Source organism: Bacillus rossius, chromosome 12 (genome assembly GCF_032445375.1).
Source record: "Bacillus rossius redtenbacheri isolate Brsri chromosome 12, Brsri_v3, whole genome shotgun sequence".
Taxonomy (NCBI): Eukaryota; Metazoa; Arthropoda; class Insecta; order Phasmatodea; family Bacillidae; genus Bacillus; species Bacillus rossius.
Window position 1 is genome coordinate 7107227 of NC_086339.1, and position 16060 is coordinate 7123286.

At 38.7% G+C, this 16060-nt stretch overlaps 1 protein-coding gene across 2 annotated transcripts in view; it reads right to left on the reverse strand.

Annotated features, from left to right (window-relative positions):
- LOC134537450 (uncharacterized) overlaps positions 1 to 16060 on the reverse strand; it is an 80225-nt gene that overhangs the window by 18943 nt on the left and 45222 nt on the right. The window contains exons 8-9 of one of the 2 annotated variants that reach the window (XM_063377900.1): positions 15158 to 15359; positions 461 to 6437 (exon numbers count right to left, since the gene is read on the reverse strand). In XM_063377900.1, the coding sequence (XP_063233970.1) occupies positions 1243 to 6437; positions 15158 to 15359 (5397 nt within the window). In that variant the 3' untranslated portion in view covers positions 461 to 1242. Of the gene's footprint in view, positions 1 to 460; positions 6438 to 15157; positions 15360 to 16060 lie in introns of those variants that run through there. The other variant, XM_063377901.1, reaches the window with a different exon arrangement.

Below are 16060 nucleotides of genomic sequence, written 5' to 3' on the forward strand. Positions count from 1 at the left end.
CGGTTAAAATTCTACATTATGCTTGATTAAATTGTAACTCTTTTCAGTTCTAAGCTTTTTTTTAAGGGGCAAAAGTTCCCCTGCTAAATGCACTGAAGCTCATTGTGCTCAGAATCTTCATGACCGAGGGACTTCTCACAAGGATTGCACTATAGGCATGTCCGTAAGTTCACGTACACAGTTTTGTTATCGTGAGGGCCCAGGCAACCTGGCAGTTAGAGGTTGCACTTCTAGGTCACAGTATAGGCTGGCCGAATGCATAGCACTTCTCAATCAATCATAGATTATGCAGATAAAACACTAACAAACCACCAACCAAGACTTTTGCAGTCATCAATGCAAAATCCACCACTGCACTTTCTAAGTAAACTTGACCAAAAACTGTAACTGTGCACTTCGTAGGACGTGCACAAAACATCACTCAAAACATATACAGATACTGCACAAATAAAAAATCAAATGCAGACATGACAATTTTATATATTTCAAAGCACAATGTCTACAAACAGGTAACAGGAAAACAAACAAAACGGGCTCAAAAATGTTTCCAAAATGCATGATGAAACATTTTACACACAATTTTTGCACTTTCCCTCAAACTTGAGGGATGAAAATTCACAGCTGTTCAACTGTCTATTCCAAATATAGAATTAACACCCCACCCCAAAAATTTTTTTTTGATTGCCAGAGTAAGCCATAAGACCAGTCACCTGAAAATGAAGCTAGATCACTGTGGATAACTTACGTCTATCCTGACAACTGAATCACACAACCAAATAATTATTTTTTTAAATTTTAGAGTCTGGTCTTAGCATTCAGGTGTTTATGGAGAAACCACAAATTCACTTTTAACATCAAAAAGCACACCAAACTTTTCCCATTTAATAAACAACTGTGTTCATGACAAACACAGCCTTACTGTCTGGAATCCACGACACTAGGATAAACATCATCAAAACTTTAACAAAAAAGAAAATTCTGCTTTCATTTATACACAATAATTTAAAACACACCTGCAATTTACAAAATACTTCCTAGCCACAGCAAGAAACAGTTGCATTAATTTGAAAATAACACATTATCAATTACTTTACATCTCTAAAAAATAACTATTACATTAACATCATACACAACACACACATACAATAACATATGTTACACCAACAAGAATAACAGCTGATTATGCCCAACACTGCTGGGGCCACAGTAGGAAAGAACGCCTGAGGGTGTCATATGTCTTGTTTAAATGTTGTACCAATAGTCTCTGGAGGATGGCTCAATGTCAGCGCCGCGGTCAAATGACAAGTCTCGGGAGGATTGCATACCGCCCAGGCCAGCGTCAAATGCCATGTCGTCAGAGCGTCCCATGGTGCTTCGCCTGGCATTAATAGACATGTCTCTGGAAGACAGATAATCGTCTGGGCCAGAAGAGAACGAGTTCTCTCTGGAGTGCCTCGTCATGCTTCTGCCGCGGGTAAATGAAAAGTCACCAGGGGTTGGTGAAACGTCTCTGAAGTGTAGCATCCCATGACCAGCGGTGGGTGAAACATCTCTAAAGCCTCGCAAGCCTGGACTAGAGGAAGGAGAGATGTCTCTATAGCGCTGCATAATGTCAAGATTAGAGATGGGCGATTCTTCTCTAGTGGTATGCATACTAGAAACAGCATCAGGCGACACATCCCTGAAGCCTCGCAAGCCTGGATGACTGTCTCTGTAGCGTTGCATCATGCCAAAATTTGAAATGGGTGACCCTCCTCTAGTGGTGGTGCCCATCATACCAGAATCAGGAGCGGGTGAAACGTCTCTAAAGCGTTTCATGCTAGGACTAGGGGTAGGCGAAACGTTTCTAAAGTGCCGCTTATTGCTGGTATCACGGTTTGGTGAACTGTCTCCAAAGAGAGCACCATGACCATAGTTGTCTCCAGAAGGCTTCATAGTGCCGTGGTCATAGTTGAACAAATTGTCTTCAGAGGGTCTCAAAGTACCATGACCATAGTTGAAAGTGTTGTCTTCAGAGGGTCTCATAGTGCCATGGCCATAGTTAAACAACTGGTTTCCAGACGATCTTACAGTGTCGTGTCCGTAGTTGAAGGAGTTGCCTCCAGACGGCCTTACAGTGTCCAAGTCTTTATCAAATGAATTGTGCCTAGTGGATATCACATTGCCAAAGTCTTTGTCAAACAAGTTTTCTTCCAAACGTCTAGCACCACCACTGTCACGGTTGAATGACAAGTCTCCAGAACACTGCTTTGTGCTCGAGCCGGCGTTGAACACACTCTCTCTAGACTGTTGTCTCAAGCCAGGACCAGTGATTAACAAACTGTCCTCTGAGAGTCGCTTTGTGTAATAGCCCATCTTAGAAAAACTGTCTTCCAAAGTTTGCTGCGCACCACGGCCAGTGTTGCCAGAGTGAGACACGGTGCTAGAGCCAGGAGCGAGTGTGTCAGAAGGTCGCATTGTGCCCCATTGTGGATTTGTGCCCAAGGGTTGCATTGTGCCTGAACTATAAGCAAATGACACATCTCCAAAGGGGTATGTACTGGCTGCACTAGTGGTAACTGGGTGTGGGTGTGGTTGCGATGGTGGCGGGATACTGACATGTGGCTGGAACTGCTGGGAGGGTTGCTGTTGCACAGTGTTCCCCAAGTTTGGGGGCGGCACACTAAAAGAAGGAAGAGCCGAACTAGATGCTTCAATCCTGTTTACACCACCTTGCCCAGAAGGCAAAATAGCCCCTTGAACTTGAAACAGCTGTGAGATTGACATTCCACTTCCAGAATTCTCTCTCGTTGGACCGTACACTTCAGGACGTTGGCTGGACCAAGTTGTGTATTGCGTTGTTTCAATAGGTTGTGATGGCACTGCAAGGTTCTGTTGCCCGCCACCCTGCCATCCCGAAGCGTTCTGTCCACAAATGCCTGACGCAGTAGTCCACCGTGGCGCAGCACAAAGGTTACTACTTTGCGCTGTGTTATTCTGACTGCCATCTGTACCAGCTAAAGAAAGAATGCGCTCTAGAAAAGAACTAGGAACTGTAATGTGACTCTGCGCAGTTGGAATGGCATTGTGACCCTGTGCAGGTGGAAACCCAACTTGGTTCTGCATGGGTGGAAGGACAATTTGGCCTTGTACAGGTTGCATATCACTTCTGGTAGCTTCTACACTCGATGGCTGCCGGCCCTGTGTCGTGCCCCACTCGTATACGTTTGGAGGAGGTTGCTGCAACATTGTGGTGAGGTTTACCTTGAAGAGTTCTTGAGCCTGTTGAGGTTGCAGATCACTTCCTGGAGCCCCTAAGTGTAACTGCTGCAAGCTTGATGCTGTGCCCCACTCATGTCTGTTCGGAGGAGGTTGCTGCAGCAGGGATGTGAGACTTTGTTTAAAGAATTCTTCAGCTTTGTTCTGTATTGGTGGGTTGCCTCCCCAGACAGATCCTGACTGCTTCATCATACTCCACTCACTATTCAAATCACTGGTACCCGGGCTATGACCAGTGTTTTCCCCCACATTAGGGACAGGCATTTTTTCAGAATATCCAGTATGAAATTGCATATTATTGAAGTCTGATCTCTGCACTACTTCCTCACATAACACCAGGCTTGCTTGGCCTTTTGACTTAATCACCGTTTTCCGTTTCGTTTCTGTAACATTTCGATTCTGCAACACTGGAATACTAAATACAGTTTCCTCTTTGGCACACTTTTGAGTGATTTTTTGACCAGAATTACTTTGTTCTTCAGTATTTGCAGGAAGTGTTTTTTTGTCTAATGGCACTTTCTGAAATGTTTGTTTTTTACCTTTCCTGTTTCTTTTAGCAGCACCACTCATCTTCCTGAAGCGAAAGTCTTCCATGTCAGTTGTAATTCCTACAGTCTCTTCATTGCTAACTGGCCAAAATCTTCTATCTCGCTCTACATCATCATCAAAATCAATATAAGACCCATAGTGACCTGAACCTTGAAAATTTGTATTTGTCTCTCTAGTGATACAGTAACCCTCTAACATCCGGTCTTCTGAACGATATCCTAATCGCATACCATCTCTCATGTAAAAGTATTCTTCATAAACTTCTCTACCGTATCGTGGCCAGTTATGTTCAAAATTTTTGTTCCAGGATGATCTCTCAGCATCCTCAGCTCTTTTCATTGCTCTTAACCTTTGAAGATGTCTTTTTAGTGTTTTAGATTGGCGTTTGGTATTTTTTTGGTTTTTAACTGGGAACTTACTAGTTTCTACTTTTTTGACATTCTCGATAACTACATTTTTGTCATCAATATCTACTTTTTTGTTATTATCAATTACTACTTTTTTGTCATTTTCAATTTCTATTTTTTTGTCATTTTCGATTTCTATTTTTTGGTCATTTTCGATTTCTACTTTTTTGTCATTTTCAATTTCTACTTTATGGTCATTTTCAATTTCTACTTTATGGTCACTTTCAATTTCTACTTTTTGGTCATTTTCAATTTCTACTTTTTGGTCATTTTCAATTTCTACTTTTTGGTCATTTTCGATTTCTACTTTTTGGTCATTTTTGATTTCTACTTTTTGGTCATTCTCAATATCTTTTTTGTCATTCACTATAACTTCTTTTTTGTCATTATTTATGTTTTTATCCACCATCTCTTTTTCCCCTTGTGGGACTTGCACTGAATCTTCAGTCCCTGGTGGAACTATGTCATCTGTAAAACTCGAGCCTAACACTTTCATGTTGCTGTCATTATTTATAACATTTTCTACCAACCTACCTGCTCTAATGTCATCTGTAACTAAGAGCTGTATATCTGCACCAATTTTATTTTCTTCTGAAGACATTTTAATGGTATTCTCTTTAGGTGGAATAGATTCTCCTACATGCTCTGAACTGTTTGGCTCATCACCTGGAATGCTTGGCAACACTGTTTTCTCCTCTAAACTATCTAGATTAAAACTTGAATTGCTTCCTGCCACACTTATATCCTCTAAGCTGATGGATCGATGACGATCTAGAGGGCCTGGTGGAAAATCTTTATCATCGAAAAATTCTGGATGACCAAAGCTTGAATGACTTTCAGCTTCACTAATTTCCTCTAAGCTTAGAGAGCGCTGACGATCTTGACGGTTTGAAGATTCTGTTTTATCCTCTAAACACTCTGGGCTATTACGAACTGGATGGCTTCCAGAAACACTTATATTTTCTATACTGTCTGCCAAATGACCTGAACAACTTTGAGATACTGTTCTAGCTTCTAAACTATCTGATCGATGCGACCGATGACCAGAATAGCTTCGTGACACTGTTCTTGCTTCTAAACTATCAGAACGATGACGTCTCATTTGACTCCGTAGCTCAGCTTGATCCTCTAAAATGTCAGACTGGTGATGACCTGGATGGCTCTGCAAATCAGCTCTATTCTCTAAACTTTTCAACCGATGACGACATGAAATGCTTTGTGACTCCTCTGCATCATATGAACTTTCCGACTGATGATGACCTGAATGGATTCGCGACCTTACTTTCTCCTCTAAACTGTCTGACCGATGAACTGAGTGGATTCGTGACACTGATCTTTCCTCTGACCTGTCCAGTCGATGATGACCTGAATGTCTTTCCAATCGTACTTCATCCTCTGAACTGACTGACTGATGGTGACCTGAATGGCTTCGGTGTTCTGGTTTATCTTCATAACTGTCCAACCAATAATGATCTGGATGACTCTGAGACACACTTCTATTCTCTATGTTGTCAGACAGATTTTTAGAAGTGCTAGGCGACACTGTTCTTGAGCTGTTGTGTGACAAGTTATGTCCAGATGGCAAATTTTCAGCTACACATGCCACTAGCATTCCATCTTCATTCATCCACACTTTCCTTGCTCCATCCCACCTGTGGTTGTCATCTTCACTATCCCTGCCTTCACTGTCACTTTCACTATTCCAGTCCTGCCTGTCATCTTCGCTATACAGTGCTTCACTATTGCTTGAAGACGATGGAGACATACCTATAGTGCGATAACTTTCCACAGAATCCTTGAATCCATAGTTTTGTTCACTAGATTTTCTTCCAGGCAAATAAGTTTCTGTTTTGGACATATTTTGACAGTGCTTTTCAAAGTGTTCTCTACCAACCTGAGCTCCTGCCAGTGGTTTGTAATTTTTGAAACGTGCTACACAAACACGGCGTGGAGAATATTTTTCTCTTTGAGCATACAGCTCACCCAAAAAATCTTCTTTTACGTGCTTCAAAACCATAACTGCAGTAAAAGTCTCATTCCCAAGGTCTAATGGAACAGCATATAAGGGCAAGAAAGGCATGGGGTCGTTTGGGCCAGGTCGCAAAATGTTTTTCGGTTCACACAAAGACCCCAACTGGTTTTCACTGAACTTGCTCACAGACTTAATATATGCAACTTTATGTACTTCCTCTGTAACTTGCAGAAACTCAAGGACTGCCAGTTCTGAAAAAAAAATGCAAGACATGTATAAACAAAATAACTAAGTAAACAAACAGCAACTGAAATATTTCCACAACTTCATCTACGGAAATGACAGTATTCTGGCCCTCACTACTGATCTGAACTTAAAAACTCTGGTCACGTTACATAACAGGGCCACTATAACCAGCACAATATGCTGGTTTTAACGTGACAACTTTATACGAAAAAAAAAAAAAACATTGATCTTCACAAAAATGAAAAGCGACTGATTTCAAACACAAAAGATAGGGAACATTTTTATTCTTGTACACTTACACTGCACAGTAACAGACATCACACACTTTGGATTGGCCAATAAAACAAAAGCCTGCCAAAATTTTCTGAATAAAATAAGCAGAGTAGAGTACTGTGCGAAAAAAATCTTCACACATCGATGCAAATAATAAATTTAAGTGTAACTCTGTGTACAAAGTCTTTGAAGGACTGAAAACTGTAGGCTTCTGAACAACCCCCTCCCCACAAGTGATTAATTACATTATGTTGATACATTAAGAGGACAATTATTAACCCTTTCACTGCTACAGACGAATATATTTGTACGTAAATTGTGTCCTGTGTGTGCTAAGGACAAATATATCCGTCCTATCTAAATAGCATTGCCTGTGCGAAGGACGACTATATTCGTCTCGCTACTTTCGCTTTCACTGCTACAGACGTACGTCTATAAACCAACACTATCTAGTGGCCGTTTCTGTAACTTATGTAGTGTTTATCGATCTTCGTGGCCTGCATTCGAGGTTTGAGAGTATAGATACTGTAACTGTTTTTTTTCCCAACAGAGTGTGTACGTGTCGCATCGCGTGTGTATGCTCGAGAGAACAGTAGTCGATTGTGTCGTGTTTGTACTTTACAACTCGGACAGTTATTTTTTTTTGTTCACTCATAGATAGCGCTTATATTACTAGTTTTTTCGAGCTCGGGAAATATTTTCACACCTTATTGTGTATGTCTTGTTTGGTCGCAAAAATAACGAAACTCGCGCTGTTTTGAATTCTTTAGGAGTAAACTGAAGGCCTACTTGTTATTCATAGTTGTTTCAGTTGATCATGATTTTGGTTCTTTGAAGAGGATCGTATTTTTAGTGGTTCTGTATAAACGGTATGTGAAATTTTGATTTAGTTCTTTGTAGTATTTACCCATGGCACGAAAAAAATACACAAATGAGGAACTGCTAGCAATGCTTGCAGATAGTGATGGCGACGATGTGAGTAGCATTTCAAGCAGGGACGATGGCTGGGAATCTGATAAATCACAACCAGGACCTTCCACGTTGACGTCACGATCACCAGCGAAGCAAAGATTCCCTAGTTCAGTCAGAAAGTGAAACGAGCAATGAAGAGCAGGAATACGAACCAACAGCAAAAAAAATAAGACCAGAAGAAATAGCTTGGACACAGGGTGAATTTGTGCCTCATATTCATTATTTTGAAGAAAAAAGTTCTGGTAATCAAACTTGTTTGACTGAAGCTGAAAACGTTAGTGATTTTTTTTACCATTTTTTTTTTCAAAGTCAGTTATGGAGCATATTGCTACAGAAACTAATAGGTACTTTGATTTCATTGTTGAAAGCACCTCTCCATCTGAGCATTCCCGCCTCAGTAAATGGGCAAAGACCAACTGGGAGGAAATGTACACATTTTTAGCTGTCTGCATGCTTATGCCAAGAACAAAAAAAATCAGCATAAACGAGTATTGGTCCCGAGATGCTCTTCTAAAAACACCAGCTTTCCCAGAAATCATGTCCCGAGACCGTTTTCTTTTATTGTTGAGAATGTTGCATTTTTCTGACAACAAAGTTCCTGCAAATGGTGATAGGCTATGTAAATTTCGCACACTTGTTGACAGTCTCAGGGAGACCTTCAGATCTGCAATGAATCCATTTGCCAACTTGTGTATTGACGAGTGTCTCCTGCTCTTCAAGGGAAGATTATCTTTCAAGCAATACATTCCCTCAAAAAGAAGTCGTTTTGGTATAAATATATTTGTATTGTGTGATTGTGACACTGGTTTTGTGCTAGATTTTATAATCTACACTGGTGCTGTGTCTGACATTGAAGAGGCAGGATTGAACCTAGGAAAATCTGGCAATGTTGTGGCAACATTACTGAAACCGTACCTACAAAAAGGACACACTGTTTATCTTGATAATTGGTACTCAAGTCCTACCCTTTTTGAATGGCTACATAGGAATGGTACAAATGCATGTGGCACAGTCAGAAAAACAAGGAAGCAAATGCCCAAAATGGACGAAAAGCTGAAGAAAGGAGAAGCTACTTTCAGGTCGTCTGAAAAATTATTAGCGCTAAAGTGGTGTGACCGACGAGAGGTTCACATGTTGACGACATGCCATAGTGCCGATATGATGGACATTTCGCGCAAAAATGGAGAATAGGTAATGAAACCAAAGTGCATCGTGGACTACAACGAAAACATGGGAGCAGTTGATAGTTCTGACATGATCATCACCTGTATCGAGAGTGTACAAAAATCTGTAAAATGGTACAAGAAGGTTTTCTTTCACCTCCTAGACATTGCAGTACTGAATTCTTATATTCTGTACAAAACAGTGACTGGAAAAAATGTAACAATAGCCCAATTTCAGCTTGCTCTCATAAGAGAAATTCTCGAAAAACATTCAAAAGAGAGAAAAACTGTTCAAAGTGCCAGGCGATCAAACAAAGAACATCCAACCAGACTTGTCGGAAGACATTTCCCATCAGTATTAGAGATGACAAGGAAATGTATAGTATGCACAAAGAACAAGAAACGTAAGGAAACTCGCTACTACTGCAAGACCTGTGATACTTCACTATGTATTGTGCCTTGCTTTGAGATATACCACACAAAAGCAAACTTTTGAAGATTTGTGGTTTATTTTATGTACATATACCTCAATATAAAAGATAACATAAGAACACAAAAAGTTATTAAAATAAAAAAATAAAAAAATATAAATTTAAAAATTAAAAAAAAAAAAACTTTAATTGAAAATAATAAAATTCCAAAAATAAAAATTATATATAAAAAACGTTAACTTCGCCAGTGCGATCAAACAAAAGGATCTGAATTTTATGATTTCATAAAAAATTTGTTCAGCACAGAGGGTGCAACACCTACAAACACAGCTTAGCAACAACATAGTGAGCTCCTACCCTCGTCAATAGCAGTGAAAGGGTTAAGTTATCACAAAAAAAAAAAAAAAAAAAAAATTCAAAAGCCAACTACCTAAAAGAGGGAAACTGAATAATTTTTCACAATTATTATTCTCACAGCATTTTTAACGATTTCAGACAAAATATTAGTAAATCTAAAATTTGTGTATTCGTCTCACTACATTAATATTCCTGATTTTATCAATGGGTCCCCATTTCTCCAGCATTCTTAGCTATTCTTAACACAATCATCGTTCATTAATTAATTTTATGATACATGCTTGGTGACACTTTCACCTACACAGCCTTGTCACATGTATAAAAAGGCTCTGTTTCATTGTGATACATTTCTTGTAATGAACACAAATTTAACATGTAAAAGCTGCATTACCACAGAGCTTGTTTTAATTTCAGCCTGGGTTTCACAGTTACAATTCATGTTCACAAAAACTTAACTAACACATACATGCCTCTGGCAGATAAATCTAGGTATTTTTGTGAGCCAAGTTACAAACTTTATGCAGAAAAATATTTTTAATTTAAGTTACGTTCCCTCGTCTGTGGATGCAGTGTAATTAATCATTACTGCATTCTTTATAACAGATTTTCCAACAAAGCAGAAATGTTGCATTTCATGAAATAAGGTGCAGTAACAAAACTGCACTTACTTCCTTAAGCACAAGTCCAAGAATTGTTTTGGTTGTGACATGAATATAAAGAAACCTCAGAGCAAATATGAATAACAACCAACTTACACTACAAACACCTTTGACAAGAAACAACACAAAACAAACTAATTTAAATAATATAAGCTGGTGTTTCATTCCAATTCCTAACTAAAAACGTGACATAAAACTGAAAATTGCACATCGAACATACATTATAGCAAACAGTATATAGGTGGTTTATAGAAAACAAAACCTATGCCTATGAGGCTATGACAAATAACTGGACAAAAAGAAATTATTCTCGCTCAAGTACTACTTAAGTACTCAAGTACGTTTAAAACATTTGACCCATACACAGGAAAGTCTTGCTGGAAAGTTTTTTCACAACCGCTATCAATCTTGAAGCACCTTACACACACGCACACACATTATCTTGAGTCTTTGTCTTTTCACAGTGTTTTTTTTTTATATCAAATCTTGACTGTTTCTGCACATTTTTGAGATCATACAACAAAAAATAATTTTTTTTAAACATTCTGAAGTTCCATATGTTTTCACACACTATCACAAGGCAAAGTAATCTACTTGCAGCAGTGATATTTTTCCTATCCCGAAACCCTTGAGGACATTATTCACAACTGCTTGCTGGTCTTACAAAACACAGTGCTTAAGCATAGCAAGTGCAAGATTAAGCATATAGTTAAATCAAGTTATTCCCCCCCTTCTACATGCAAATAACAAAATTCCGCAAGTACAAGTTCATCCAAAACATAGAAGGTTCTTGCCTATGCTCGTTATGAACAATTTTTATAACCTTTATAGCAAAATCTATGACAAATTATTTATAAATCAAATCATAAATAAATAAAAACACAAACAGAGCCATAAATTGTAAAGAGAATGGTTAGTTTTCAAAATACAAGTAACCAACCCAAAAGGTACACACAAGTATCAATTGTCTTTTGTTGATCATTATCCTCTGTAAAGCTATCTGTGTACTGTGGAACCTCCATGCCAACTATCTCACGCTACAGGAATTCTCACTAACAAGCATACATTTTCAGATCCCCACAAGCTGATAATCATTTATTAACTATTCAGTTTAAAGTACTCTCAATATAAAGTACTAGTTAATGTTGTAATACAGTTTCACTGTATATTTTATTGATGCCACTTCCTTGTTTACACCAACAATTTTAAGCAACCACTGTTATTTAGGACCATCATCTACATCTTGCACTATCAAAACTTACAATTTGACAAAGTATATTTATAAAGGCATAAAATCAATTGGGGTTTACTTAAAAATCATACAAATTAACACAAACTATTTAATCATTAAATTTCCAGGCCAAAATTTAGGCATGCCTTTTCTTTGTCACACAATAATGACAATTCATGCTATTGAGCTGATAAATATTTAAAATTGCACATATAATAATCATGAATAAATTATACAGAAATTGTAATTTATAGACTAGTTAGGATGACTGCTGCAGTGTTGCATAGTAAAATAATTTTTTTGATAAATTGAAATGTTGCTTTAAAATTGTATCCTCAAACATAAATAAAAAATGTGAGACTTAAACAGAATATTTCCATGACCTTAAAACAACGTACCTACTCAAGATCCTGTAAAATGATAAAATGCCACTGAAAATAAAATCAAACATAAAATAGTCAAATTCAAGACGATTTTATATGTAAAACGGTTCCGCCTAAAATAAAATAATTCTAGTTCTGTACTTAATTTTAATTATAAACAATACCTGTAAATTAATTTAAGATATTAAAAATTACTAATTCACAATATGATTTTTTTTGTATTAATGGCATTTAAAATGGAATAGTGGACAGAGTGAGAATGACCAAAGAGTTGTAACAACTGGCAAGCCGGCTTCTATCAGGAGTCGGAGATCATGTCTTGTTCCAACTAGGCACCTCTACTTCATCACTGAGGAACAAACTGCCATCTCTTACATTTGGTATCCTGCTTGTAAAAATGATTAATACTTATTTCAAAAAGGAATGATGATGATAAATTATGCAGCAGTGAGAAAGAGCCAAATCTTACTAGCAAAGCTTTGTGAAAAAGGCTGTAGAAGAAGAAGAAAAGTGTGCATGGCACTTGGTTCCTCATCGCAACTTCAGAATATAGGCCCTCTACTGCACAGCAAACAAACTCATATGACTGTTGGAATGCACAATGCCACAGGGCTTCCTACAGAATACATTTATTCTATCAACGCCAGACAAACATAAATAACAAAGCCGCAAAAAAAAAAATGTTTCACAGATTAACTTTAAACATTTAAATTAAAAGTCTGCAATTCAAAGCTGTTAAATTGATTTAAGATTTTAAACACTGACCTCTACCATCCACGGTACACTATTATAATAAGTTCCCTATGGTAAAATGGCCCCACAACACAGCAAGCGAGTGCACATTGTACACTTTGCCCCATGTCGGACTCGCTTCAATGCTGAGCTGCAGAGCACTAATAACATGCTGCAAGTCTGGGCTGCCTAGTTTCCCAAACACGTTAGTAAATCTCCAGGGGCAGAACAACAATGTTCCAAAATTGCACAGAAGCTACACGTCACGGGCACAGTGTTTTCCAGTGTTATTAGAGACAAGGCATGGTTAAGGGAAGTTTCAATTCCCACTTGGACTTGCCTTACTATTTTTATTTGTCAGGGAGATAAGATGAACAGGAAATTTAGTTTGGTCATACTGCACAGTGACAGGCTATTGAGTCTATTTCACATGATTTTAAAAATTTCTGTTTCCTTATTTAAAAAAAACTACGCAGTGTGACAGCTTCAGACAAACCGTACAGTACATAATTTTGAAGGACCACACGAACACAAATTACGCGGTGTGACAAACCAGTGAGTGTGCTGTGACATCACTACCCGGCGGGCCAAGCTCTGCTGTGAGAAAACGAGACAAAAGTCATGCGCCTCCATCCTTATCCGCACTGGTCCGGTACTTGAGATCACAGTACACAAGTCATATTAAGATGACGGAGAATGCAGTTGTGCCTTTTATTTTTTTTGCTTGGTTCGAGAGAAATTCTTAACTATGGCTAAGTTACTCGTTTTATAATATAAGCACCCTATTAAAAAATGATTTTGAATACTAACTTAAGTCCGACAGAATAGGCTACAGAAAATGAATTGCTTTAGGTACATCAAACTACCTCAAATAACTCACATCTATGTTGGTGATAAAAAAAAAGAAAATTTTCCTCAGAATGACCGTGTCACGAGCACTCTTGGCCCGGCATGAGGCACTACCGTCAGAGAGTGGAATGCACGTCAGTATGAACCGCCAGCTGGACAAGCAGAATACATACGTCACTTTTGCTTTGCTTTACACGTGTACCTTACAAACATGTGGCCTGCCACACACAGAAACTAATAACATTGTGATGCAAAGTATAGCTTTGGCTTTTATTCAACTACAACTTTTTTTTTGTGTACTGCAGGGTGGCTACAGAAATTCACTGACATTTCCCAGACATGAAATGAACAATGGAATGCACAAATATACAGTAAACACCCCATATTTACAACACAATCAAAAATGTAAATAAATAAATAACAATTATAAAACCTGCCGATCGACGTCATTTCAGATAAACACTAACACATGAAAAAAATTACTGCTCTTGATAGGGTTTATTTTATCAGTTGTACTCATCAAATTCTTTAAACCTGAAATACTTTGCCAATTCACAAAAAAAGGAGGGAAATATGCACATCTGGTAGTATCTTGCATCTTTTTCACTTCAGTGTTTCTGATACACCAACAATAAGCTATTAGTTCACACTTTCAAAGACACAAATTCTCGAAAAATTCAGAGACAAGAAATTTGTTTAGAGTCTAAATCGAGACATTTCCAAACTAGAGTCATTCACCATGTTGACGAGGTTCGCACGCGAATTGCGAAAACATAAACAAGCAACACGGACGTATTTGTTATGAACAGCGGCAAACTTACACTAACTTAAAAAAACAATTCCCCCTGCAATGTGCAGAAATTCACTGACATTTCTAGTTTTCTCTGATTTTTCCTGCCTGTAGCCATCCCAAGAATGCTTCTTTAACTTTTGCAAGACGCATTGCCTGAGATATATGTCACGTTCTTTGGAAATGATTTTTCAACAGTTTTTATCTAGAAAACTGTTACTGACTACAAATCTTGTGTGTTCACGTTACACAGAGTTAAGGACATCTGTATTGCTTAACTAAGGACAAAAGTGTTTTTCTATGGAACAAACACCAGAAAACAAGATAGATGTGTGTAACAGGAAGCAAACCATTCTGCTCACAAATTCCAAACTTTTTTTTATATCCCGGAATAAGCCACAATAAGCCGCTAAAAAAAACCCATACAACCAAGACTAGATGTGCATTCCAGAATGTTAAAGTACATGCAGTAGCGCAAATGTACTAGTCACAGTGAGTCTCTCCTGATGGTACGTACCTTGAATCACGAGTAATAACCAGCATACCAACATTGTTCACCACACACACACCATTCACCAATCAATAGAGGCAAGATCATATTGCGAGGAGTTCTACGACTTGGCACTTCACGTGTACACAGGAGGAAAGGCAGGAGGGCCAGGAAAAAACAAAGGTTGTCCTATGCACGACATAAGAGCCTTTTGCTAGGGCAACACCGTGCTGGAAGCACCAGCAAGCATCACACTTACCGGTCCACCTCGCAAACACAAATGAACCCCTCAACCAGACGACCCCCTTAGAAAGACTACAGCACCATATAATCTTGCCTCTGCCAATTGCTTCCTCATGTTCGCAAAGAAACACCCCAGACACGCTACCACTCACCGTCCAGCAGGTCGCAGAACAACCCGTTGACGATCACCAGCACCGGGGTCTTGCTGTTGCGGATCGCCTCTGCGACCTTGGCCAGCCCGTCCTTGACCCGGCCGTCGTAGTAGGTGCAGTTGCTCAGGCCGTTGCCCTCGGCGTTGACCCTGGCCTCGGCGATGCACTCCGCAGTGTCCACGCCGAGCACCGTCGAGCAGTGCTGCAGCACGCCGGCAAAACCATCACTCGAGGCGAGCCGAGCCAACAATCAACATCAACGCAGGCCTCTGCTAAATCTCTCTAGGAGCCAGGCACAAAATCTAGGAGTCACCAATAAAAAAAAAATTGGTTGTCTGTAAAGTCGGTTTAAGGACGATAGTTTAACGTGACGTCATAACAAAAAATGATGAAATGATTGCATAATTTTATGGATAAAATTGAATCATTTGTTAATTGAATTATCACTATTTTGTATGGATACAAAGAAGGAGTGAAATGAAATCTACAATTTAATTGATAAATTCACTTTTATTTGCACTCATTAATTCAAATATGTTTATTACTTTAACGAAGAGATTATTTTAACTATAACTTTTATGCATGTTTGCTATTTAACTTCTTCCAATCTGTGTTATTCTGTTAAGGATAGGACTATGATAGGAAAAGTAGGAAACGAATGGGAGTGTTTCAAGTTTAATGTGCCTCGATAAAGTCAAATCGATGGTTGTTTCAATCGAGTGGAAGAGAGATAGATGCGGCGCAAGCGTACAATGAGCGTAACGGAACACAGCGTAACGGGACAATGTTCGCAACAGGACACTTTTTCGTGCCTGCAGCCGGCGTTCATCGATTTATTAGACGTCACGTCAAAAAAAATACCTTCGTGAGCAATTCTACTTTAAGATTTTATTTCAATATTTA